Genomic DNA, 24,853 nt, shown 5'->3' on the forward strand with positions numbered 1-24,853 from the left:
AGTAGCCCTTTTAAACATCTCAGATCTCTCATTGCAGCTTGTGTGTACAGTTTTTAAACTACCATTTCGATTTGGAAAAACAAACCTTTTTGCCATGCCTAAACCTTTCTTTTTAATATCTATAAGTCACTCCTAGGGTAGGCCCTAAAAAGCCCACAGTGCATGGTAGATTGTTTTTAAAATGTTGGACAAATACTTTTCAGTTTTACATGTCCTGGCAGTGAAAACATCATACATTTGTTTTTCAGTACTAAAAGGCCTACCTTTCCCGTAGGAAAACATTTGGTTACCTTATTAAATTAAACAATTGATAACTTTGATGGAATACAAGTTGGAACGTAATGTTTGGTTTCTGAATAATTGTAGAAAGTTGGCATTTTTTTGTCCTAACCATTTGGTACCTGTAGACTGTATCCTCGGTCAAATAACTAGGTGTAATTGGCAGTTGGGCTTTGTGCATTCCTTCCAGGCAGTATCATACTAGAGGGCATAGGTATTGGCAAGATGGGCCATCTTGACTTAATAGAAGGGCAGAGCTGTCACCTACCACGCTTCCACTTCAAATTCCCTGGCCCAGCTCACCCACCGAGGAATTTACAGTAGCCTATTTTGTACACTGACAGGTCAGGGAGGCAGTAAATTCCATATACCTCTGTAGGGGTAAAATTCCAGAAGCCTCTCTCACTTCAAAGGGAGCATTAGGTATAAATGGGACCCCCAAACCCATTTTCAGTACACCCCTGGGCAGGTGGATAAAAAAGACACCCTGCTGCCATGCTGCTTGAGGCCTGCCCTCCTTGTTGAGAGGAAAGACTGTGCCAGCACCCTTCATCCCAGGCGGAAGTGGCTGCAAGGAACAACTGACTGACCTCTTGTTCTGAGCTATAGGGACATAAGTAGCTCCAATAACCTGTCTGCAACTGCCCAAATGACCTGCTGCAAATTGACCTGTCTAGACCTGCAATTCGACCTGCCTGAGCCTTGCTGGCGTCTGCTGGATTGAACTCCTAATCCCCAAGAGGTGCCTCCCAGGTCCTGTACCCTCGGTGTGGTATCAGTGAAGCTCCTCCTCAAAGAAAAGAGGAAATCCTGAAATTCTGGGCTCTTTGCGACTGCGAATGGGCCAATATCATGCTGTCCACCAATGCGAAGCTCCGGTGAGACTGGATCTTTGTGCTACAGCGACCGCCAGCAACGACCAGCAATGTGAGATCTGCCCTTCATGCGACAGCATTAACAGCCCTCTGTGACCGCCAACGGGAACGCCCAGCAGCAAACATACGTGATGCCCGACAGAACATTCACGCTACAGCAACAACCATCGGTACCCCACAGCCTGCTCTTTGCTCTTCAGCAATTACCCTCTGCGATGCTCTCTCTGCTCCTCACTACTTCCTCCACCACTAATGGAACTCTTTGTGCTAGAGTGTAGAAGGTATTTGTTTCAGCTGGTCTAACCTGGTCCCTGTATCTGTAACTCACTCAATCATGGTCAGTTTCAACTTGTGACTTTCATCTGTACTTGCACCACCAACCGAAAGCACTGCTGTTTGCTTTTAAGCACTATACTTATCTTAAAAGATGCATATCACTGGTTCTACTGATAGGATTTTTTTTGTGTTAAACAATTTAATAAGTTTTACTCAATTCTTTCTAGTGTGGTGTGGGATTTTTAGTGTATTGTATTCTCACTTTATTATTATTTAAAGTGCTGCATAAATACTTTACATGTTGCCTCTAAGTTAAGCCTGACTGCTTTGTGCTAAGCTACCAGAGGATTAAGCACAGGTAATGAGTGACTTATTGTGGTTCACCCTAACAAGGATTGTGCCTGCTGCATGAGAAGGATTCATAGCTCCTCAACGAGTAACCACATTTCTGAAAGCATGTGTGCTGCACTTTACAGCACACATCTAAACCGGGAAAAGTTTTAAAGTTAATCTAAGCATAGTATTTTATATTGGAAGGGTACCCTTTCAGTACAAAACCTAGGCTAGACTCATGCAGACATACTTGCACTATGGTGTAAAGTTTTGTGAGTAATGCTCGGCAGTTTGATTCTGTACCAGCGCTAAGGAGAGAGCAGGATAGTGACGTATCTCTGTAGATATGGTGCTTTCCTTTCTCTCGCCTTAGTTGCTGCGCTGCGTTGGTTAACACTTTCAATAGTCTGTGCCCATGTATGACATTTTTGCCCACTGCCAGTTACCGTAGCTCCACCAGAGTTGATGTCAACTAGTGTCTTCAACTGATTGCATCACTCTGTGTAACTTCTATTACAGAACCAACGGAGCAGACCAAGCTGTGAGTCAGAGTGTGTGGTTCCTCCATAGTCTTTATTTAACAATGGACAGTCTTCAGTAAGCCCGGAGAATAGAAGTGACAGGTTCCGAAGGGATGGGATGAGATGGAACATTTATGTGCTATTCCATCCAATTCCTTTCAGTCACATAGCATTTTAAGAAAAGTTCAATGACTAACCATATCCAAAGTGTCCCAAGAGATCTATTACAGTAAACAAAAAACATGTTGTCCAGTGTTTTCACTGCTTGCAACTAGGAGCTACATTCAGCTGTAAATGGTGATTGGATGTCATCAAATATCTTCTCTCTGATAAAAAGATCTAGGACTAGGTTAACATAAGAGGGAGCAGAACACCGCCGAAGGAGGTAGCTAATGTGAGGAAAGGAGGCATGTTTAGCTAGAGAATAATTAGGACCACAACAGTACAGGTTAATGTTCACCAACCTGGACAATTGTTTACCAAATGACACTTAATAATAATAATAATAATAATTAGAATACTAACATTTCTAAAGCGCGAACAGCTAGCTCAAACAGTTTTCCCGGAGCTCTAGCAGTAGGCGGCATGCCGAGGCGATCAGAAAAGCAGACCCTAAGGACTCTAGCCTAAGCAGGTGTAACTTAGTGAAGTTAGTAATAGAGGCAATCAATTAAACGGATAGGCATTGAAAGGTTTTGTATAATTTATTCATCCTTTCTATTTGAATAGTGCCTTTATTTCAGTGCTCGACCTTATCAAATTTTAGTGACAAGGTAGGAGTAAGTAATTTGACCTATTTCATGAGACTAACACAAACTATCATTGCAAGATAACCATTACCATGAACCTTTAGCCATACCTTCTGAAAAAGAGACCAATTTTGTTAATTCAGATTTTGTTGAAATCTGCTAAAAAAACAACACACGGTTCAAGGAAAAACTTAATCAGACTGAACGTTTATCAATATTTAAAGAAGCGAGCCATAAGTTAGACATTTTTTTTTAATCTTTTTATTAACAAATGACAAAACAGGTGGCAATCATCACAGTATAGCATTAATTTGGTTACCTTTGAAGTGCAAGGTGTCTCAGGACATATACAGTAATCACATTGTAGAGGGACAGAAATAATGTAGCAAGCGGAGTTCACAGTACAAGTGGTTCGTCAATCAGAGCGGTTTGGGGGGGGTTCACAGATGTTTACTCTGTAATCGTTCCAGGAGGACCAAATCCGTGTCCACTTCCCCAGACAGCCCCTTGCCTCATACACAGTCTTCTCCTGGAGCATGCACCAGTCCATATCGGACTTCCATTGTCCAATCTTAGGAGGTTGAGTCGCCCCCCCACAGTCTTGCTATGTTCTTTTTAGCGACCACAAATTCTAGAGTGGCCCAAACTTTCCCACTGTAGGTTCCCAGATGTTCAGCAGGCATTTCTTGGCTTCAAGCCTGACCTCTACCTCCCAAACCTCCTGCATACACCGGGTCACTCGGGTCCAGTAGTGTCTCAACCGCGGGCGGTCCCAAAGTATGTGAAAAAGGGTTCCTACCCCTCCACATCCCCGTCTACAAAGTCCATCTGCACTTCGGCCCATTCGCTGTAGTCTAGTCCCTGAGAGGTAGATACGATGTAGAATTTTTAGTTGGATGAGCCGAAACATGGCCGAAATAGCCACCTCCTTAGGGGAGGCTAGTGCAATGCGCCATTCCTCCTCATCTATCTCTAGCCGATCAGCTTCCCTTTTACCCTTGAGGGGACAGTAGGTCAGAGGACTGATTGATGATTTTCTTATATGTGAGTGAGATTGCATGTTCGGGGAGGTGACCATCAAGAAGCCTGTCCTCCAGCGGTGAGGAGGCAGGGGGCTGTGTACCCGCAGGAATGTTGGTTTGTAGGGAGTGTCGGAACTGAGTGTATCTGAATTGTTCTGAGTGAGCTAGTTTGTATGTTTGCTGGAGTAATGCAAATGGTATCATCCCCTTCGGGCCCCACAGATCTCGGACGTGAGAGATGCCTATGAGGTCCCAGTTGTAGAACCCCTTGGTGCGGCCAAGCCTGCCGAGTCTCTCCGAGACCCACAGGGGGTGGCCATCGTGAGGGTATCTGCCCAGCCTAGTGTGCGCTGCACGATATGCCACAGCTGCACCGAATGGTGCGTAGGCCCCATAAGCAGGTATCGTCCCGGTTTGGAGTAGAGTGCCGCTTCGAAGTTTCCGCCCTGTAGCAGCCATCGGTCCATTCCGAACGCAGGGTCTTTAGAGGTAATAACGCCACCTACGGAGAACCTAACCTAAACAAACTTAACAAATAAAACGGCTGTGCATCCTCCCTAGACTTTTCTGAACGCAGGGTCGTTCCCATCGCTGTAGGTGTATTGGTTGATGGCAGAGAGATGCGCGGCCCAGTAGTATTTGCGGATGTCCGGGAGTGCTATACCCCCGTCAAACCATCCCAATGTCAATTTCTGTATGGATATGCGGGGCATTCCAGACCACAGCAATTCCCTCTGAGTGGCCTCAATAGAGGCGAAGTATGCCTTCGGGACAAGGTCCGGATGGTTTTGCAGGGCGTACAAGAATCTAGGCAGTGCCATCATTTTAAAGAGTGCTGCCCGTCCGAGGAGGGACAGCGGGAGTTGCCGCCAGGAGGCAGTATCTTTCTTGAACCGCTGGAGAGGCGGAAGGAGATTCTTCTCGTATCTCACCTCCGGATCTTTGGATATGAATACCCCCAGGTAGCGGAACCCCTTGGTGGCCACCGTGATAGGGCAGTTCCGTGGAAGCACGGGAACCTCTCCCTGTAGTACGTAGAGAACGGATTTGCCCCAGTTGATGCTGTAGCTAAAGTTTTTCACAAAGTTGTTTATGATATCCATAACGACTAGTAGGGACTTTCGGGGTCTGGTGAGGTACAGTAGGACGTCATCCGCGTAGAGCGAAATCCTGTCCTCCCAGCCATCAGCCCAGTGTATCCCCTTCAGGGATAGATCCTGCCTGATCCATGCGGCCAGGGGCTCTAGTGAGAGGGCGAAGAGGAGGGACGAGAGGGGCAGCCCTGTCTCGTTCCCCGTCTGAGTTCAAAAATGTGGGAAATTTTGTTGTTAACAGAGACTTGGGCTAAGGGCTCTGTATGTAGGAGGCGCACCCACCCTATAAAGCTAGGGCCAAATCCTAGTTTGCGGAGGGCCACCATCATATAGGACCACTCAAGCGTGTCGAACGCCATCATAGCGTCCAGGGAGAGCAACACCACGTCTTCTTGGAGAGTGTGGCAGCGACCCAGGACTCCATGTAGCCTTCGGAGATTAAGCGCAGTGTTATGGTGTGGCACCAGGGTGGACCAGAGCGGGAAGGACAGGTTTTAGTCTGTTAGCGAGGACTTTGGCTAATATTTTGGCCTCTGCATTTAGAAGGAATATGGGCCTGTAAGAGGCGCAGGAGTCTCTGGGTTTCCCTTCTTTGTGAATGACCACTACCGTGGCTATGCGCTGATCCCGCGGTAAGATACCTCGTTCCTTGCACTCCTCAAACATCTTTTTCAGGTATGGGCCGAGGCCAGAGGGGATTAGCTTATACAGTTCTATTGGTAAGCCGTTGGGCCCTAAGGCCTTTCCAGACCGGAGGTCCAAGATTGCTCAGGTCAATTCCTCAACCGTGATCGGCGCCTCTAAGTCCTCTCTCTCCAAGTCTGAGAGAGAGGGCATTCGGATATCTGGCAGTAAGGAGACCGAGTCCTCCTCTGGCCTATCCGAACCTTTACTGTATACCTTTTGGTAATGGGACGCAAATTCTTGAACTATGTCACGGGGTTCTATGAGTACGTCACTAGACTCCGATCGGAGTTCAGCGACTACTCTGTGTGCCTGTTGTTTTTTGTCGAGCCAGGCTATGAGCTTGCCCGCCTTGTCCCCTTGGTCGTACAATCTACCCTCTTTGTCTCTCGCCATGGTCTTGGCGGCATCGGTGACTAGTGCTCTATATTCCGCTGCCTTGAGTTCCATAGGATGGACTGCTGCGGGATCACCCACTGCGTTAGCCTCTGCTTCTCGCTGCAGTAAGTTAGACATTTTAAAACACGTAAATAGGTTTGTAAGATAGAGTAACAGGAATTGAGAATGGCTTGCACATTGGTCATCTGACAAACAACATTTTCTCAACCACTTTTTCAAGTTATGAAAAATATCATACCTGAATAGAAAGCATGAATGTATCCATACACATGGTATACCCATTGTTAGATTTCGGGGGTCTCTAGTTGGCAGAGGTAGGTACCACTGTCCAAATAGGGACCCTTGCTTCCAGTCAGGGAAAGAAGGATACGCTCTTCAGATAACCCCTGCTCACCCCCTTGGTAGCTTGGCATGAGCAGTCAGGCTTATCGAAGGCAATGTGCAAAGTATTTGTACCAACACTCACAGTAACACAGTGAAAACACCACAAACTGACTCCACAACAGTTTAGAAAAATAAAGGTATTTAATCTAAACTACACAAGACCAAAACGACAAAAATCTAACATACACAGTTCAAGAATATGGTTTTAAATTAGTTCTTACGGTTGCATTAAAATAATCCACAGTTGCATTACGTTTTAGCCAACAGTACCTTTAGATGCGACAAAAGTTCCCAGTGAAACCTGTAGCGTTGAAAAGCAAGCGATGCATCACTCCTGAGACCCTGGGGTGGCGATGCAACAACCCCACTGGATGCAGTGTGCGTGTTGCAGTGACTTCCGGTCTGTATGGGGAGGGATGTGATACCTTGCGTGGATTCCGGTGCACAGGTTTCGGTGGAACTGGCTCACAAAAGGGACAATGCGACGATCTGCGGGGCGGCGATGATCTCCGGTGCGGCGACGATGCGCGGCTTAGCGTCGGTCTTCTCATCTTGTGGCCCCTCGATGCGATGGCTCTGCGACGACTCTCGCAGCGACGTGATGTGGTCCGCAAGCAAGCGGTACCACAATCTCATTCAGTGACGACAGGCTCTGCGAGGATACTCGCAGCAATGGTTATCTTCCCGCACCGGACTTGTGCGTCCCGCAAGCGAAGGATGCAACAACTCTGGCAGCGGCAACAGGCGCTGCGACAATCTCAGCCTTCGTGGCGGTGGGAATTTCCTCGCACTGACGGGCATGCGCTCAGCAAGGAAGCGATGCATTAAAACTTGCAAAAAGTCTTTAAAATCTTGGTTTCCAGCTTCCCAACACAAGTACAACTTCCAGAGGCACCACAACTTGCCCAAGCACTCAAGGAAGGACGGAACGCTCGGAGCAGAGTTCAGGGAAGCTGGGGGTGAAGTCCTTGGACTTCCTGGGACTTCTTAACAGGGAGCCAGCTCTTCTTCAGGCCCTTGGAGATTCCTTCAAGCAAGGGGACACAGCACAAAGCTCTCCTTGGCAGCAAAGCAAATGCAGGTCAGTCCAACAAAGCAACAGCAGGACAGTCTTCCTTCTTCAGTCTTCCAGCTTTCTCCTTGGCAGAGGTTCCTTCTTGATTCCAGGATGATCTAATTTTCTGTAGTCTGGGGTCCTATACTTATACCTCAAAAAGCCTTTGTTCCCTTTGTGCAGGAGGGCTTTGAGCCCAGTCTGAAAAAGTTCTGGGTGTTCCTTGAGCACTTTGTTTTCCTGGCCTCTCCTTTCCTTTCAGAGGGAGGGGCAGGGTCGTCAGCCACCCAGCAGGAGGTGAGCCAGCATTGTGGAGGGAAAGCAAAGCCTTTTTAAAAAGTGCTGTTCACAAACACAGGACTTAAAAACCACCTTTCCTAAAAGATGTGTTATTGAATTCTGAGTTCAGGTATACCAGTCTTTTATGTCCTATATTGCTCCTATGGGAAGATATGCAGGTAACCACTGTACACAGCATTCCCCATTATAGCCTATGGGCAAGATAGCCTTACAATAGTGAAAAACAAAAATGGCTGTAATCCGGAAAGGGAAGGGTTAGGCGTGGTCAGTGGGGACACTGGCCAGGTTGACATGGCAGTCCACAGACTGCACACAGGCGCTGCGGTGGCAGGAGGCCTGAGGCACCATTTTAGGGCTACTCATGTGGGTGGCACAATCATTGCTGCAGGCCCACTAGTAGCATTTGAATCACCAGCTCTGGCACACTCAGTGCACTTTACTAGGGACTTCTTGGTGATACAAATATGCCAATCATGGATAATCAATTACAATACCAATTTACACATAGAGCATATGCACTTTAGCACTGATCGGTAGTGGTAAAGTGTCCAGAGTCCTATTGCCAACAACGAGAGGTCAGGAAAAACATGGGAGGAAGAAGCAAAAAGTTTGGGGATAACCCTGCAAAAAGGGCCATTACCACCAACCATGTTTTGGAGCCCTGTCTTAGACAATGGTTTAGCTATGCAACAGAAAGTGTAAAAGACATTGCATTACATGAATCAATGAGAAATCTGTAATTGTGATATGTAAGCGAGACTCTCATACATGTAAACAGGAAGGACCATATTTAGCAGTCCACTAATTGTGAAGTGCCTATCATCTACCAAGTGCAAAATATTATCAATTGAAACACCATGAAAAGTCAGCAAAAATCAATCTGGTTCTTGCAAACAACTATGGGCCTCATTTACTAGGTTTTGGCGCAGGGCAACTCTGCAAGGAATCTTGCTGAGATGCACTGCGTCAAAGGAAAAGGTCAGGAATGCACCTTACCTCTGAGATATGGCGCATTCCTGGCATTTTCTCCTGTGCTGGTGTACAACAGGCTGCCATGTGCCAACACAGGGACACTTGCTCCATGGTGCAAGGGTGTCTGCTTTGTAGTGGTGATTGCTTTTGTGCAGGAAGGCACACCTTCCTGCACAAAAACAGAATGCAGCAGAATGCAGCACACATAGAAGGAGGAAAAAAGAGCCAAAATACGGTACATTTCTACTTATTGCACATCCCTAATGCCTCCCCTGAGATGGTGTTACAACCTGACGCATGCTCTATTTTGTGGTACTGTGGTCGGGCAGCTCTAGCCTCAAGAAGGAATTCAAGACCAATTTAGAAATTAACATAGATTTTTCTACTAATTTAGACACCAAGATCATCAGAATCAGGGAAGTACTTTCTGAGTTATCGTTTTTACGGAAAAACAGTAAAATAGCAAAAGCTGTTATACTTGCAAACGTTTGTTAGGGTTGATCTCTTCAACTTAAGGTGCTGATTTCTTGAACTTAAGGTGCTTAAGGGCCAAGGTCCATAGACCACTAGCAGTTTGGTTGTACCTGCCCTTGTGTGTCCTGGTGCAGAGGTGCCGGTTGTGATGGTAGCCTCAACTGGTATACTGTAAAGTCAATGGAGAAACCTTTTAACATGAAAAAGGCTGCAAGTGCAGACTTGAGATAAGTTTGGCAGAACCCAAAGGGGGGCTTGGCTCTTGAGGGTCCCTGGGCTGTAGGGCTCAGGTGCAGAGGTGTTGTGTCTGGAGGATCACTTGGGTTGGAGTCTCTCACTTTTTTGGGGTCCACCTGGTGATAGGGGCTAACAGTACAGAAGGACCACTCAGTTAAGCTGACATCCCTCATCAGTAGATCGGTGTTGGCAAGGCTGGTGTCCAGGCTGGACCCTTAACATGCCTTAGCTGTTGCAAGTATTTACAACAAGGGGTGGTGAGGGACAGAGTCTCTGAATTAAGCAGAAAGCTCTCACCCAGTCAAGAGATCAGGGCTAGATCCAACACCGTTTTTTAGCTCACTGCACCATCCCAGTTTCAGAACCTGGCTGTATGCAAATTAGTCTGTTCCTGTCCCAGTGCATGATGGGAACAGGGCAAACCAAACTACAAAAGCCAATTCTTACACTGGGAAGGAAACAAGCTCCCGGGGACCGGTTTCTGGCATTACAGCCGTCTTCGGCCCGGTTTGCTTGAATCCTGATGGTGCAATGAGCAAGGGTCTCACATCTGAGAATACCCTTCCACGCTTAGGGTGGACAAAAATATTTACAACAAGGGGTGGTGAGGGACAGAGTCTCTGAATTAAGCAGAAAGCTCTCACCCAGTCAAGAGATCAGGGCTAGATCCAACACCGTTTTTTAGCTCACTGCACCATCCCAGTTTCAGAACCTGGCTGTATGCAAATTAGTCTGTTCCTGTCCCAGTGCATGATGGGAACAGGGCAAACCAAACTACAAAAGCCAATTCTTACACTGGGAAGGAAACAAGCTCCCGGGGACCGGTTTCTGGCATTACAGCCGTCTTCGGCCCGGTTTGCTTGAATCCTGATGGTGCAATGAGCAAGGGTCTCACATCTGAGAATACCCTTCCACGCTTAGGGTGGACAAAAATATTTACAACAAGGGGTGGTGAGGGACAGAGTCTCTGAATTAAGCAGAAAGCTCTCACCCAGTCAAGAGATCAGGGCTAGATCCAACACCGTTTTTTAGCTCACTGCACCATCCCAGTTTCAGAACCTGGCTGTATGCAAATTAGTCTGTTCCTGTCCCAGTGCATGATGGGAACAGGGCAAACCAAACTACAAAAGCCAATTCTTACACTGGGAAGGAAACAAGCTCCCGGGGACCGGTTTCTGGCATTACAGCCGTCTTCGGCCCGGTTTGCTTGAATCCTGATGGTGCAATGAGCAAGGGTCTCACATCTGAGAATACCCTTCCACGCTTAGGGTGGACAAAAATATTTACAACAAGGGGTGGTGAGGGACAGAGTCTCTGAATTAAGCAGAAAGCTCTCACCCAGTCAAGAGATCAGGGCTAGATCCAACACCGTTTTTTAGCTCACTGCACCATCCCAGTTTCAGAACCTGGCTGTATGCAAATTAGTCTGTTCCTGTCCCAGTGCATGATGGGAACAGGGCAAACCAAACTACAAAAGCCAATTCTTACACTGGGAAGGAAACAAGCTCCCGGGGACCGGTTTCTGGCATTACAGCCGTCTTCGGCCCGGTTTGCTTGAATCCTGATGGTGCAATGAGCAAGGGTCTCACATCTGAGAATACCCTTCCACGCTTAGGGTGGACAAAAATATTTACAACAAGGGGTGGTGAGGGACAGAGTCTCTGAATTAAGCAGAAAGCTCTCACCCAGTCAAGAGATCAGGGCTAGATCCAACACCGTTTTTTAGCTCACTGCACCATCCCAGTTTCAGAACCTGGCTGTATGCAAATTAGTCTGTTCCTGTCCCAGTGCATGATGGGAACAGGGCAAACCAAACTACAAAAGCCAATTCTTACACTGGGAAGGAAACAAGCTCCCGGGGACCGGTTTCTGGCATTACAGCCGTCTTCGGCCCGGTTTGCTTGAATCCTGATGGTGCAATGAGCAAGGGTCTCACATCTGAGAATACCCTTACACGCTTAGGGTGGACAAAAATATTTACAACAAGGGGTGGTGAGGGACAGAGTCTCTGAATTAAGCAGAAAGCTCTCACCCAGTCAAGAGATCAGGGCTAGATCCAACACCGTTTTTTAGCTCACTGCACCATCTCAGTTTCAGAACCTGGCTGTATGCAAATTAGTCTGTTCCTGTCCCAGTGCATGATGGGAACAGGGCAAACCAAACTACAAAAGCCAATTCTTACACTGGGAAGGAAACAAGCTCCCGGGGACCGGTTTCTGGCATTACAGCCGTCTTCGGCCCGGTTTGCTTGAATCCTGATGGTGCAATGAGCAAGGGTCTCACATCTGAGAATACCCTTCCACGCTTAGGGTGGACAAAAATATTTACAACAAGGGGTGGTGAGGGACAGAGTCTCTGAATTAAGCAGAAAGCTCTCACCCAGTCAAGAGATCAGGGCGAGATCCAACACCGTTTTTTAGCTCACTGCACCATCCCAGTTTCAGAACCTGGCTGTATGCAAATTAGTCTGTTCCTGTCCCAGTGCATGATGGGAACAGGGCAAACCAAACTACAAAAGCCAATTCTTACACTGGGAAGGAAACAAGCTCCCGGGGACCGGTTTCTGGCATTACAGCCGTCTTCGGCCCGGTTTGCTTGAATCCTGATGGTGCAATGAGCAAGGGTCTCACATCTGAGAATACCCTTCCACGCTTAGGGTGGACAAAAATATTTACAACAAGGGGTGGTGAGGGACAGAGTCTCTGAATTAAGCAGAAAGCTCTCACCCAGTCAAGAGATCAGGGCTAGATCCAACACCGTTTTTTAGCTCACTGCACCATCCCAGTTTCAGAACCTGGCTGTATGCAAATTAGTCTGTTCCTGTCCCAGTGCATGATGGGAACAGGGCAAACCAAACTACAAAAGCCAATTCTTACACTGGGAAGGAAACAAGCTCCCGGGGACCGGTTTCTGGCATTACAGCCGTCTTCGGCCCGGTTTGCTTGAATCCTGATGGTGCAATGAGCAAGGGTCTCACATCTGAGAATACCCTTCCACGCTTAGGGTGGACAAAAATATTTACAACAAGGGGTGGTGAGGGACAGAGTCTCTGAATTAAGCAGAAAGCTCTCACCCAGTCAAGAGATCAGGGCTAGATCCAACACCGTTTTTTAGCTCACTGCACCATCCCAGTTTCAGAACCTGGCTGTATGCAAATTAGTCTGTTCCTGTCCCAGTGCATGATGGGAACAGGGCAAACCAAACTACAAAAGCCAATTCTTACACTGGGAAGGAAACAAGCTCCCGGGGACCGGTTTCTGGCATTACAGCCGTCTTCGGCCCGGTTTGCTTGAATCCTGATGGTGCAATGAGCAAGGGTCTCACATCTGAGAATACCCTTCCACGCTTAGGGTGGACAAAAATATTTACAACAAGGGGTGGTGAGGGACAGAGTCTCTGAATTAAGCAGAAAGCTCTCACCCAGTCAAGAGATCAGGGCTAGATCCAACACCGTTTTTTAGCTCACTGCACCATCCCAGTTTCAGAACCTGGCTGTATGCAAATTAGTCTGTTCCTGTCCCAGTGCATGATGGGAACAGGGCAAACCAAACTACAAAAGCCAATTCTTACACTGGGAAGGAAACAAGCTCCCGGGGACCGGTTTCTGGCATTACAGCCGTCTTCGGCCCGGTTTGCTTGAATCCTGATGGTGCAATGAGCAAGGGTCTCACATCTGAGAATACCCTTCCACGCTTAGGGTGGACAAAAATATTTACAACAAGGGGTGGTGAGGGACAGAGTCTCTGAATTAAGCAGAAAGCTCTCACCCAGTCAAGAGATCAGGGCTAGATCCAACACCGTTTTTTAGCTCACTGCACCATCCCAGTTTCAGAACCTGGCTGTATGCAAATTAGTCTGTTCCTGTCCCAGTGCATGATGGGAACAGGGCAAACCAAACTACAAAAGCCAATTCTTACACTGGGAAGGAAACAAGCTCCCGGGGACCGGTTTCTGGCATTACAGCCGTCTTCGGCCCGGTTTGCTTGAATCCTGATGGTGCAATGAGCAAGGGTCTCACATCTGAGAATACCCTTCCACGCTTAGGGTGGACAAAAATATTTACAACAAGGGGTGGTGAGGGACAGAGTCTCTGAATTAAGCAGAAAGCTCTCACCCAGTCAAGAGATCAGGGCTAGATCCAACACCGTTTTTTAGCTCACTGCACCATCCCAGTTTCAGAACCTGGCTGTATGCAAATTAGTCTGTTCCTGTCCCAGTGCATGATGGGAACAGGGCAAACCAAACTACAAAAGCCAATTCTTACACTGGGAAGGAAACAAGCTCCCGGGGACCGGTTTCTGGCAGTACAGCCGTCTTCGGCCCGGTTTGCTTGAATCCTGATGGTGCAATGAGCAAGGGTCTCACATCTGAGAATACCCTTCCACGCTTAGGGTGGACAAAAATATTTACAACAAGGGCTGGTGAGGGACAGAGTCTCTGAATTAAGCAGAAAGCTCTCACCCAGTCAAGAGATCAGGGCTAGATCCAACACCGTTTTTTAGCTCACTGCAGCATCCCAGTTTCAGAACCTGGCTGTATGCAAATTAGTCTGTTCCTGTCCCAGTGCATGATGGGAACAGGGCAAACCAAACTACAGGGTAAGAGTGGTCTGTTTAACTCAGACACTCTGTTCATCACCACCCCCTTTTCTAAATCGTTTTTGGCCACTATAGGTGTGGCAGGGTATACTCAGACATGAGTCCCTTTCTCACTGCTCCATCAGGATTCAAGCAAGCCGGGCCGAAGAAGGCTGAAATGCCAGAAACCGGTCCCCGGTAGCTTGTCTCCTTTCTGGTGAAGAATTGGCTTGGTAGTTTAGTCTGCCCTGTTCCCATGATGCACTGGGCCAGGGACAGACTGATTTGCATATAGCCAGGTTCTGAGCTGGGATGGGGCAGTGAGATAAATAACGGTGATGGATCAAGCCCTGATCTTTGGACTGGGTAAGAGTGGTCTGTTTAACTCAGACACTCTGTTCATCACCACCCCCTTTTCTAAATCGTTAGCTGTTGCAAGGGCTTCGATACCAAGGGTATTGTGCTGGGCGACTCCTAGAGGGTGCAGCAGCTCAAAACTTATTGGGGAGATGGAGCTGACCTCTGGGACCCAAGAGGTCATTCTCCTGTTGACTTCTTCCTCAGTGGAACCGATGGTCAGCAGAATATTGTACTGGGCAGATGTGACTGTGACTTCAGACTGCAGGGAAGTGGTTCGTCTAGTTCAAGGGAGATGCTACCTGGTTGGGGAAATGCTGGCAGCCCTCCAAGGCTTTAGGAGGATGCACAGCTGTGGGAGAAGTCGAGTTTTTGCAATTATCGGGAAAGCAGCAGCCAGGCAGGGTTTGGCACCAATTCTAGAGCTGGTCCACATTCCTTGCGTTTTCGGCTCTCCTTTGTCCTTCTTCTGTTCCCAGTAGATAAATCTGAGTTCCTGATATCCTGGGGACCCCTAAATAATGAATTTAGGGACATTTAGGGGACTGTAAGATAGTAACTAATGGTCTACTAACCCCTGGGGTGACTACCCCCTCCTATATAACAACTTCCTGCTAGGATTGGGTAAAAAGCTGAACCAGAGTTCCTAGTTTCACCATAATCAAGATGGTGAAACCCTTCCTTCGTTGCTCACTTCAGGTACCCCACCCTAGAAGTGTGACTAGCCTGAGAGTGAACACAACTTCTGACTAGCTATATTCCCCAACCGTCCTGGTGTCAAATTGATTTCATGACAGGGGGCGGCATTCACAGGTCTGCGGGGGAAGCTGTGGTCACATATCAAAGGTGGGAGAGGCTTAGAAGCCTCTCACCTTGATATACTAAAGCACCAGCCATCCTACTGGAGGAAATGTGTGAACACCTTCTTAGGGAGCAGGCATTGCTTCTGACCTCAGAGAGCGCTGACTGTTACCTGCAGGCGTTCAGAACTTATCTGTGGCGGAAGGCTGGATAATACTAGTCAGCCAGCACACTAAGAAACTAGTAGGATTCGGCTGGCACTTCTAAGGTGTAGTCTGGGTGCATGTCAGGACAAATTCGATACTGGCATCAGTGTGGATTTGTCAAGATGAGGTATTTTAATACCAAACACCATTATTTTTATTGAAGCCATTATGTACTTGGTTGAATAATTGAACATGTAGTTTGTTTTAGAGCATTGGCACTGGGGCCTGGTTAGCAGGTACACAGTGAACATCAGTCAAAAAACATCAGTACCAGTTGCAAAAAGTGGGGGTGACCATGTCACAAAGGGCACTTTCCTACACCCACCATTTCCATCCAGCAGGACACTATATGCTGGAATAATGCTGCTTTGTTGCAAAGCTGTGTTAACCTTGCCGCATATCTGCAGCATGCCAAATGATCTTCAGTACTTCATCCCTTCAGACAGCATACCTTAGCATCAACAGCTCTCTCTCCTGCCTCTCTCTTTGAGGAGAACTCATAAAACTTACATTCCCTAGAAACTCTACAGAGCTGGTGGGAGGACTCTCACTTTTCATTCCGGAGAACTAACAGGGTCATGTTGTAAGGAAAGTTACATGTCTTAGCTGTTGCTCATAATTAGCAGTTCAGAAGTGGAAAGTTCCCTTTAAGGTGAGCATTGTAGAGCAGAACGCATGTGGCAATATGCACACAAAATTAGACAGAGCAGCCTGCAATATTCTAAAAAACAAGTTTGTGTTTCTTAAATGCAATGTAACTAACACACACAAAGTAGACAAAAACATGTGATGTTACTATATATCCAGGTCTTTAACATACGTTATCATCATGAGACTTATTAAAACACATAGGGGCACATTAGGATGGCGGGCGGGCTTTGCCCGCCCGCCACCCTAGCGGAACTCGGGACCGCTCGCCTAAAGGGCGGGGGTTCCGACATTGTCATTAGGATGCGCCCGCCACAGTGGTGGGCGCATTCCTCAATTTAACATTGTGGCGGGCGGTGCTCACTGCTCCGCCGGCCACAATGTTCAAAACAAAAGCACGCCTTTGCACAATCGAAGCGGCAGGCACCGCGTGGTGCCTGTGTCTTCGATTATGCAATGGCAGGGGGGTACCACAGGCACCCCCCCGTGTGCCACCCCCCTTTGGCCTTCACTCTGGGGGTCCACAGGGGGCCCCCAGAGTGAACACCGCATGCCTTTCCGTGGCGGCATTGCCGCAACGGAAAGGCATTGAACAAAGCCCATTGTAATATTGCGGGCGGTGTCTGGCAGACATCGCCTGCATTTTACTTGTTTTCCGCCCCGGACGCAAGGCGACCGGGGCGGAAAACAGGCGGGCGGTCTTTTGCACCGCCACCTTCCCCTCCGCCATCCTAATATGGCGGGGGGGATTTGGGCTTGCGATGTCGGGCGGTTTGCCTCCTCCAGGCCGGCGGTGGCCACCGCCAGCCTGGCGGAGGCAAACCGCCCGACATCGTAATGGACCCCATAGGGTTTCAAATCACCGGATTCTTTTGAATAGGCTTTCCTTCTTGTCTGGTACTCATGAGTGACCGATTCCGTAATTGAGCTAGTGCTAGGAAACCTTTTTTAGGTAGGCATGAGGTTTAGAAAATATGCATTATAATAGGGGGGGGGCGTATTTCAGTGCAACCTAAAATTTTGTCCCTGACCTCCTACTTATGTTTACCATACTTATCATCATTGTGTTTAGCTTTAACTTTGCAGGGTGGTGCATCCATACTAACAGACTTTTGCCTTCAATCTCTTTCAGAGCGTACCACTTCAGAAACTCCATTCTGTGAATGGTAAGTTTAATTGTGCTAACATAATATTTGCTTAGGAAAAATTATCATTGGTTATAAAGCCCAGTACATTGATCATAGGGAGTGAAGAATACTTATCTACCAATTCAGTGCTTACTGGCGAGGACTAATAAAATGTAATTCATATTGTATCAAGAGAGTGAGTGGTGGATAATGCTTTTTATTACAGTACGAAATATTCGACCATGTCTGCAATTCTTACTTGGAATGTCTGCTCAACATTTTCACGGGTATTCCTAATCCAGGCCTCACCCAGCCCTTTATCCTCACGACACAGACATCAGAGTGGTCCATGGCAATTGCTGCACATTGATGGCAGGTTTATATTTGTGCCCCTATATACACTACAGAGCAGCAAATAATCTCTTCTGTCTACTAAAGCCACAGATACATAAAGAGACAGATGTGGCAAATAAGGAACACCAGGCATATCTAGTATACACTCATCCCTTCCAGAGTTAATCTATTTACCTATATGTTTGAGAATAATGTCACTTAAGACACCCTTCTTACATATGCTGGCAGGCAACTCTGCACTTTCAACAACCTTTCATCTTGCTGCTCTTCAGTCTCCAAACCAGTTAGAGTTGATATTTATTTTCTTAACAAAAAGTCCATACTAATAGGAGGACATCTTCTACTATATTTATACCTACAGAGTGATTTAAAAAAGATCTTGTATATTCCCCTCCCCTTCCCTAGTCCCTCGATGCTACATTATGGTGTGTTGTAATTTAATATACTGATTCCTTATTCACAATTATTTAGCAAGAAATTAATAGACCTCAAGACAATGCATCTGAAAGCTCATTAGTAGCTTTTTATTCAAATATGCTGTTTTTCAATCATAGCAAAATTATTTGCACTTAAAACCAAACCACATGTAATGAAATTGAGTAAAAAGAAGCAAAGACGTAAACAGTAATGTGTGTGAATCTAGCCCGTCAATTCCGCCTACGGTAATTACTTTTTCCAATTTTTTCCTCGTTTGGCGAATTATCACCAAAAGTCTCCCTCTCATGTACATTGGTGTTTTACCATCATTAAATTGTTATACTACTTCTGTATCATTACTAAATGAATGTATGGAAACTCATAATATCTTAGCAGCATTTTATGCTTATAAATCTGCATGCATTGTGATATTTATTGAAACTCTGAGTGGGGTTTGGTTTAAAATCGCATTTTGAAGCGTTAAATAGTATATCACATGCCGTGTGGGGTCATAGTTCCCAGAAGCCCTTGGGGCCACTAGTCTGCTAGACCACCCGTATTTGAGGCTTACAATTGAATAGTCGGTGCGAATCATTAAATCTTATCAATTTATAAATTCATAATTCATATAATCCATAATTTTGGATTTGTATAGCAAGATACAACAAATTGAAAAATAGACCGCTTGCAATCTTTTGGCATAGTTTAGATAAGGTAGCATCCAGAAATCATAGAAAATATTTTAATTTCACACATCCGAAAGCCTTTAATTCAGGGCAGACTTTAACTTCCGAGATTTGGAAAAGGATACGATCGATTGTAAACAAAACGCGATCGCAGAGAACACGCATGTGCGAAATTACCGGCGGAACTACAATTCCCAAGAACCTCGGGGGCGTCGCAATGCAGCCATTAATCATTATGGAGACTTGCGTTTTGAATTATACCGCGGTCTGGAAGATCAGGTAAAGAGGATTAATAATAACTGGTAAGCGGCATGATTTGGATCTTAAAATTCACACAGATGTGAAGGAGGAATATGGGTTATGTTCTGTTTCTAACAGCACAGAGGTTACGAAAAAGGAAGCGATTGGGATTTGGATTCAAGTCTAAACAGGACTCTCCACGCCGGCCGGCGTTTGGAGGTAAGAGAGCGTTCGACAGAGAAAGGGAAAAGGGTAGGAAGGGCTTGTCAGAGTCCACAATGTTTGAAAAAGCTGCAGCGAGTTTCTCTTTCATTTGTATACAGGACACTGCTTCCATTATTGGGTTCTTCAGCTGATTCGATCTTAAGCAATCAGTCCTCAATGGGACAGTGTGGGATGTAAATAGGTGAGCCCACGTTATAGTCAAAGGAAAAGAGAAACTAGTATAATCAATCTTACTAGTCAGACACACTCATGGTTCTTTTCTCTATTTTTCTGGCTACCTGTCTACCCTCCCCTTATTGTTGTTACAAAACGGTTTTGAAAGAACCATCTTGAAAACCTAGAGAATGCTATATTCGGTGAACTGGTAAGCTGTAGCTTTGGTGGAGTGGTCAACGCTATATGAAATTTAATTAGGACATTGTTAGACACAATCTGTTTTTTCTTTACAGATTTCCTGGTCCTGAGGAGAATCCCAAAACCAAAGGGATTCAAAATGCGTAGACCATTAGTTCTGCCAATTAGTTCTCCCGCTAAAATCAATTCTGTGGAGTTACACCTAAATATTGTGACTATTTGAGATTGGTTGTACAGTTTGAAAAACATTTTTGTATATGGTGTAAATATGAGAAATTAAAGGTGTAAATAGTAGGTTTTGGCAGTCCAGGTGCTTCTCAAGAGGGCAATTGATTTTCCCTGGTTGTTTTTGCACCCAGTATGTTTAATGTGTTTGGTGTGTGATGAATAGAGTGAGTCTGTGAGATTGTATCAATGCTTGTTTGATTTTTTCACTAGTCCAGACGTCTACACTCAATTTCATTACATGTGGTTTGGTTTTAAGTGCAAATATTTTGCTATGATTGAAAAACAATATATTGGAATAAAAAGGTACTATTGAGCTTTTAAATGGATTGTCTTGTGGTCTATGCATTTCTTGCTAAATAATTGTGAATAAGGAATCTGTATTGGCATTTTTTCTTGCTATATAGTTTATAGGGCTCAGCCTTACTGATCAGAGCCATACCCTTATTTGATATTAGTAGTTATAGGGGGAAGAATCCCGCGAGGTATTGTTCAGACTCCTAAAAGGGAGGTTTTTGGATTGATTCTCTGCTGGTTTGGTGGTGGGTGTTTCGCTTTCCTTATCACCTTCTGAATACTTTATGATATTTTTTTAGGACAGGTAGGGTCTAAATTATGTCAGAAAAAGATACATTTGCATACAGCGAAGACCATATCAAGAAATTAGTGAGCGCTCCACCGTTAATTGCTTCAGCTTCCCTGAGTATTTCAGCTACAACTCAGAACAAATCAGACAAGCTATTACATCTAAAGAAAAAACAAATCAGGACTGATTTGCATGGCCAGTTTTTGCTACAACATCTGAGAGACGGCACTATCCCAGGAGGACTTCAAATCCGAAATATTCCTGTAATTTTTACAGACAATCCTATTTTTAAAAAAGGCTTCAGCCTCATAGAAACTAAATGCAGTAGGGACCTAATGGTCCTTACTGTCAAAACGGCCCTAAGAATTTCGCAAAAAGAGCTGGACGAGATCGCAGCATTGGACTAAGAAATTAAAAATAACTAAACGATAACAGATTCTAAAACTTTGTTGGACAAAGTTGAAAAAGAAATCCAGGAGTTTAAGGAATATACGATCACACAAAAAACGAATCAATTTTAGAAGGATAAAAATTATTTTTCATTGGACATTGCGTATCCATTTTTACAGACAGACTTCTATACCAAGGCAGATTCGCTTAGATATTCATCAGACAACCAGGGAAGATCGCGTAATCATTTCATTTATTTTTCGGATACTTCTTCGTCATCAGGAGGGGAAACAGACAACAGTGATAACCGCCCCATTTGGAACAGGAAATTGAATCAACAGCAACATATGGGCCCTTCTTCTTCTTTCTTAGGAAGAGGCCAGCCCAGATCAAAGGGCCAAGTGAGATACAACAATCAGCCATGGGAGATGACCACTCGCAGACAATATTACAAAAATTAGCAGTGTCCCCCATTTTCAATCTATCTAAAAGAGTGATGACTGATGCAGAGGAAAGTATCCTCATTAAAGGGCTCTCATTTGTTCCATCGAAGAGGACTGATTTCGTTAAAATGAAAACTGAATTTATTGAATTCTGTCGGAAATTCATATTGAGATTGTTCTTTATGGATAATGAAACAAACACATCATTGGAAGTTACGGGACTACAGAAAAAGTCGACTTTTTGACCACCTGAGAATAAAGTACCAAAAGAGGTTGTCCTGTTTGAAAAAACGGTTCTATCAGCGATTTCGGAAATGGAGAAAGCTAAAAATTATGTGAAACACAACATCCTAAAAGAACAAAGAGAAGCTTTGGTCACATTAAAAAATGATTCTTCAGTGACAATCAAGCAGGCAGACAAAGGGGGCTCAATTGTAGTGTGGGGAACAACTGAATACACTACAGAGGTCCTAAAACAATTGAGTGATCCTGCCTGCTACAAAAATATTCCTAAAGACCCTACTTTGGATTTTCAAAATCAATTATTTGCAATCTTAAAGGAAGGATTTGACCAAGAGTTTCTGGGCCCTAAGGAATACAATTTTCCACAAAATAAATATCCACGGGTTCCAGTATTTTATATACTGCCAAAGATTCAAAAAAATGAAAAGAATCCTCCAGGGAAACCAATCGTCTCCGGATGTGAATCTTTGGTAGAACCTATTTCTAAATATGTGGATTATTTTTTGAAAGATTTCATGGCTGAAGTAATTTCCTATCTTCAGGATACTACAGATTTTATTAACAAGTTGGAGGCTATCAAACACTTTCCCTACTGTAGCACTCACTGGATTGGGAATAGTCATTTTTCCCGCTACGCTATCCAAAGCTTTCCCTACTGTTGCACTCTCTGGAGTGGGAATAGTAATTTTACCCCCTACACTATCCAACGCATTCCCTACTGTTGCACTCATTGGAGTGGGAATAGTAATTTTTATCTATCCGCTATCCAACGCTTTCCCTACTGTTGCACCCACTAGAGTGGGAATAGTAATTTTTAGCCGTACGCTATCCAACGCTTTCCCTACTGTTGCACTCACTGGAGTGGGAATAGTAATTTTTACCCACCCACTATCCAACGCTTTCCCTACTGTTGCACTCTCTGGAGTGGGAATAATAATTTTAACCCCTACACTATCCAACGCTTTCCCTACTGTTGCACTCACTGGAGTACGAATAGTAATTTTTACCCACCCGCTATCCAACGCTTTCCCTACTGTTGGACTCTCTGGAGTGGGAATAGTAATTTTACTCCCTACACTATCCAACACTTTCCCTACTGTTGCACCCTTTGGAGTTGGAATAGTAAGTTTTTACCCTTACGCTATCCAACGTTTTCCCTACTGTTGCACTCACTGGAGTTGGAATAGTAATTTATACTCTTACGCTATGCAACGCATTCCCTACTGTTGCACTCACTGGAGTGGGAATAGTAATGTTTACCCAGCTGCTATCCAACGCTTTCCCTACTGTTGTACTCTCTGGAGTGGGAATAGTTATTTTTACCCACCCGCTGTCCAATGTTTTCTCTACTGTTGCACTCTCTGGAGTGTGAATAGTAATTATTCTCCCTACACTATCCAATGCTTTCTCTACTGTTGCACCCTTTGGAGTTGGAATAGTAATTTTTTACCCACTTACGCTATCCAACGCTTTCCCTAATTCTGCACTCATTGGAGTGGGAATAGTCATTTTTACCTACCCGCTATCCAACACTTTGGATAGCGGACGGGGGGGGAAACATGGCGGCGGCAGGTTGAGCCGCGGCAGCTCTCTGCTTTTGGACTCCCGTCGTAAGCAATGAATCCGAGGGTTAGACCTTACCGCTGAAGCCGAACTGCGGACAACACGTTCCGGATCAGCTGGCCGGCAGGTGACTCTGGGCAGCCGGTGCAGGGACCCCCGCATTTGCTGGCGGGGGGATTGATTTGGTTCCGAGCTGCCCTGGAGCTCAGGAGAGGTCGTTGAGTACGTGACACTCTTCCGAGGCGACATGCTTCCATGGTAGCGTCTTTGGAGCAGGCTGACAAACGCGAAGGGGAGAATCTGGAGAATCTGGACGAGGAATTTCATCAAGTTAAGCAGAATCCACAGCACATGCAACACAGCCGGCGGTGCAAAAAAGGTGTCAGAGGTATCGGTGGTAACGGAGGGGAAGGGGCCAGTGGGTGTAATCCAGCTACCTTGTCTTCTGAAGGGGTAACAGCCAACACGAGGGAAACCACCAGGGGGGGAGAGGGGGCAGAGGGGGCAAAGGAAAGGTGAAAGTAGCTTTAAGGAAGAAATGTGCCTCCACTTCCTCTAAAGAAGTAAGTAAATCACCTATCCCCCAAACCTCGGAACCAAAAGATACTCCCCCCGCCTCTGAAGTTATTACAGCCACCGCTATTATTGATGTTGAAGATCTGGATTGCACAGTTAATGGTGTGAGGGGTCCAGGGTTAAAGGGACTTGATGCTGATATTGACGCTGACGCTGACACTGTTACTATTTCTGTCACTAATACAGCTGGAATAGAGAATAAAAAACTATCAACCTACTTAACAGGTCAGGTTAAGGCAAAGCGTTCATTTACCCCTAAAACAGCCAAAACAGCCAAAACAGCCAAAACAGCCAAAACTAAATCAAAGACCTTGGTCTCTACCTCCAAAATAACCCCCTCACTGCGTTCCTACTTTAAAGTGGTTCCCCAAGTGCTGCGGTTAGGAAACGAAGGTGATACTGCTCTTGAAATTCGGAAAGCTGCTAAATTGGTGTTAGGTTCCCCTATTGCGGATATGGAGGATTTGGAGGGTGCAGCGAGTACAAACACCCTTACAAACAGCAATATGGTTATCCATAATAACACTGATAAGCGCATGGAAACCAACGACGATCAACTCCTCTCCCCTACATTAGGAGAGGTTAGTCAAGTGGGGCTAGTCGATTGTCAGATCCCTACTAATTTGGAGCAAGCTATGCCTTCAGTGTCCTCTGTGTCTTCACTGGTTCTGTTCAATCCCTTAGCTCCACCACTACCGCTTGCCCCTCCGAGCATAGCAGCAGAGCTAAGCCTGCAGTCAATCCTTCAAGAAGCAGGCCCTAAGGCTTCTACTAGGAATCAGGAAGATCCTAGCTCTTTCCAGGATACCACCCAGGCCTTGAATAGTGATCTGGTGTCCACACTGCAGGCCTCTTTTCAGACAATGTTTACGTCTCTGGCGGCAGATATTAAAAAGGGGTTTGAGACTTCCGCATCCATATCCATAACCGATATCCGATGTTACTGTCAATCACTGGACAGTAAGCTAGGGGATCTAACCACTAGAACGGAAACACTTGAAGATTCTGTCACGGAAGTAAATATTAACCTGAACGCTACCAAAACTGAACTAAGAAACCTCAGACAGGAAAACCAGAGTTTGTCCGATAGGATGGAGACTTTGGAAAATCACGCTCGGAGGAACAATTTACGAATTCTGAAAATTCCCGAGGAGAAAGAGGGCTCTGACATCAAACAATTCG

At 45.7% G+C, this 24,853-nt stretch overlaps 1 protein-coding gene across 1 annotated transcript in view; it reads left to right on the forward strand.

The window, feature by feature from the left end:
- The window catches only part of LOC147702040 (uncharacterized), a 598,885-nt gene that overhangs the window by 549,809 nt on the left and 24,223 nt on the right, over nucleotides 1-24,853 (forward strand). The window contains exon 8 of the mRNA XM_086928742.1: nucleotides 17,375-17,408. Coding sequence (XP_086784868.1) covers nucleotides 17,375-17,408 — 34 coding nt within the window. The remainder of the gene's footprint in view (nucleotides 1-17,374; nucleotides 17,409-24,853) is intronic.

This window comes from Lissotriton vulgaris, chromosome 7 (genome assembly GCF_964263255.1).
Source record: "Lissotriton vulgaris chromosome 7, aLisVul1.2, whole genome shotgun sequence".
NCBI classification, from domain to species: domain Eukaryota; kingdom Metazoa; phylum Chordata; class Amphibia; order Caudata; family Salamandridae; genus Lissotriton; species Lissotriton vulgaris.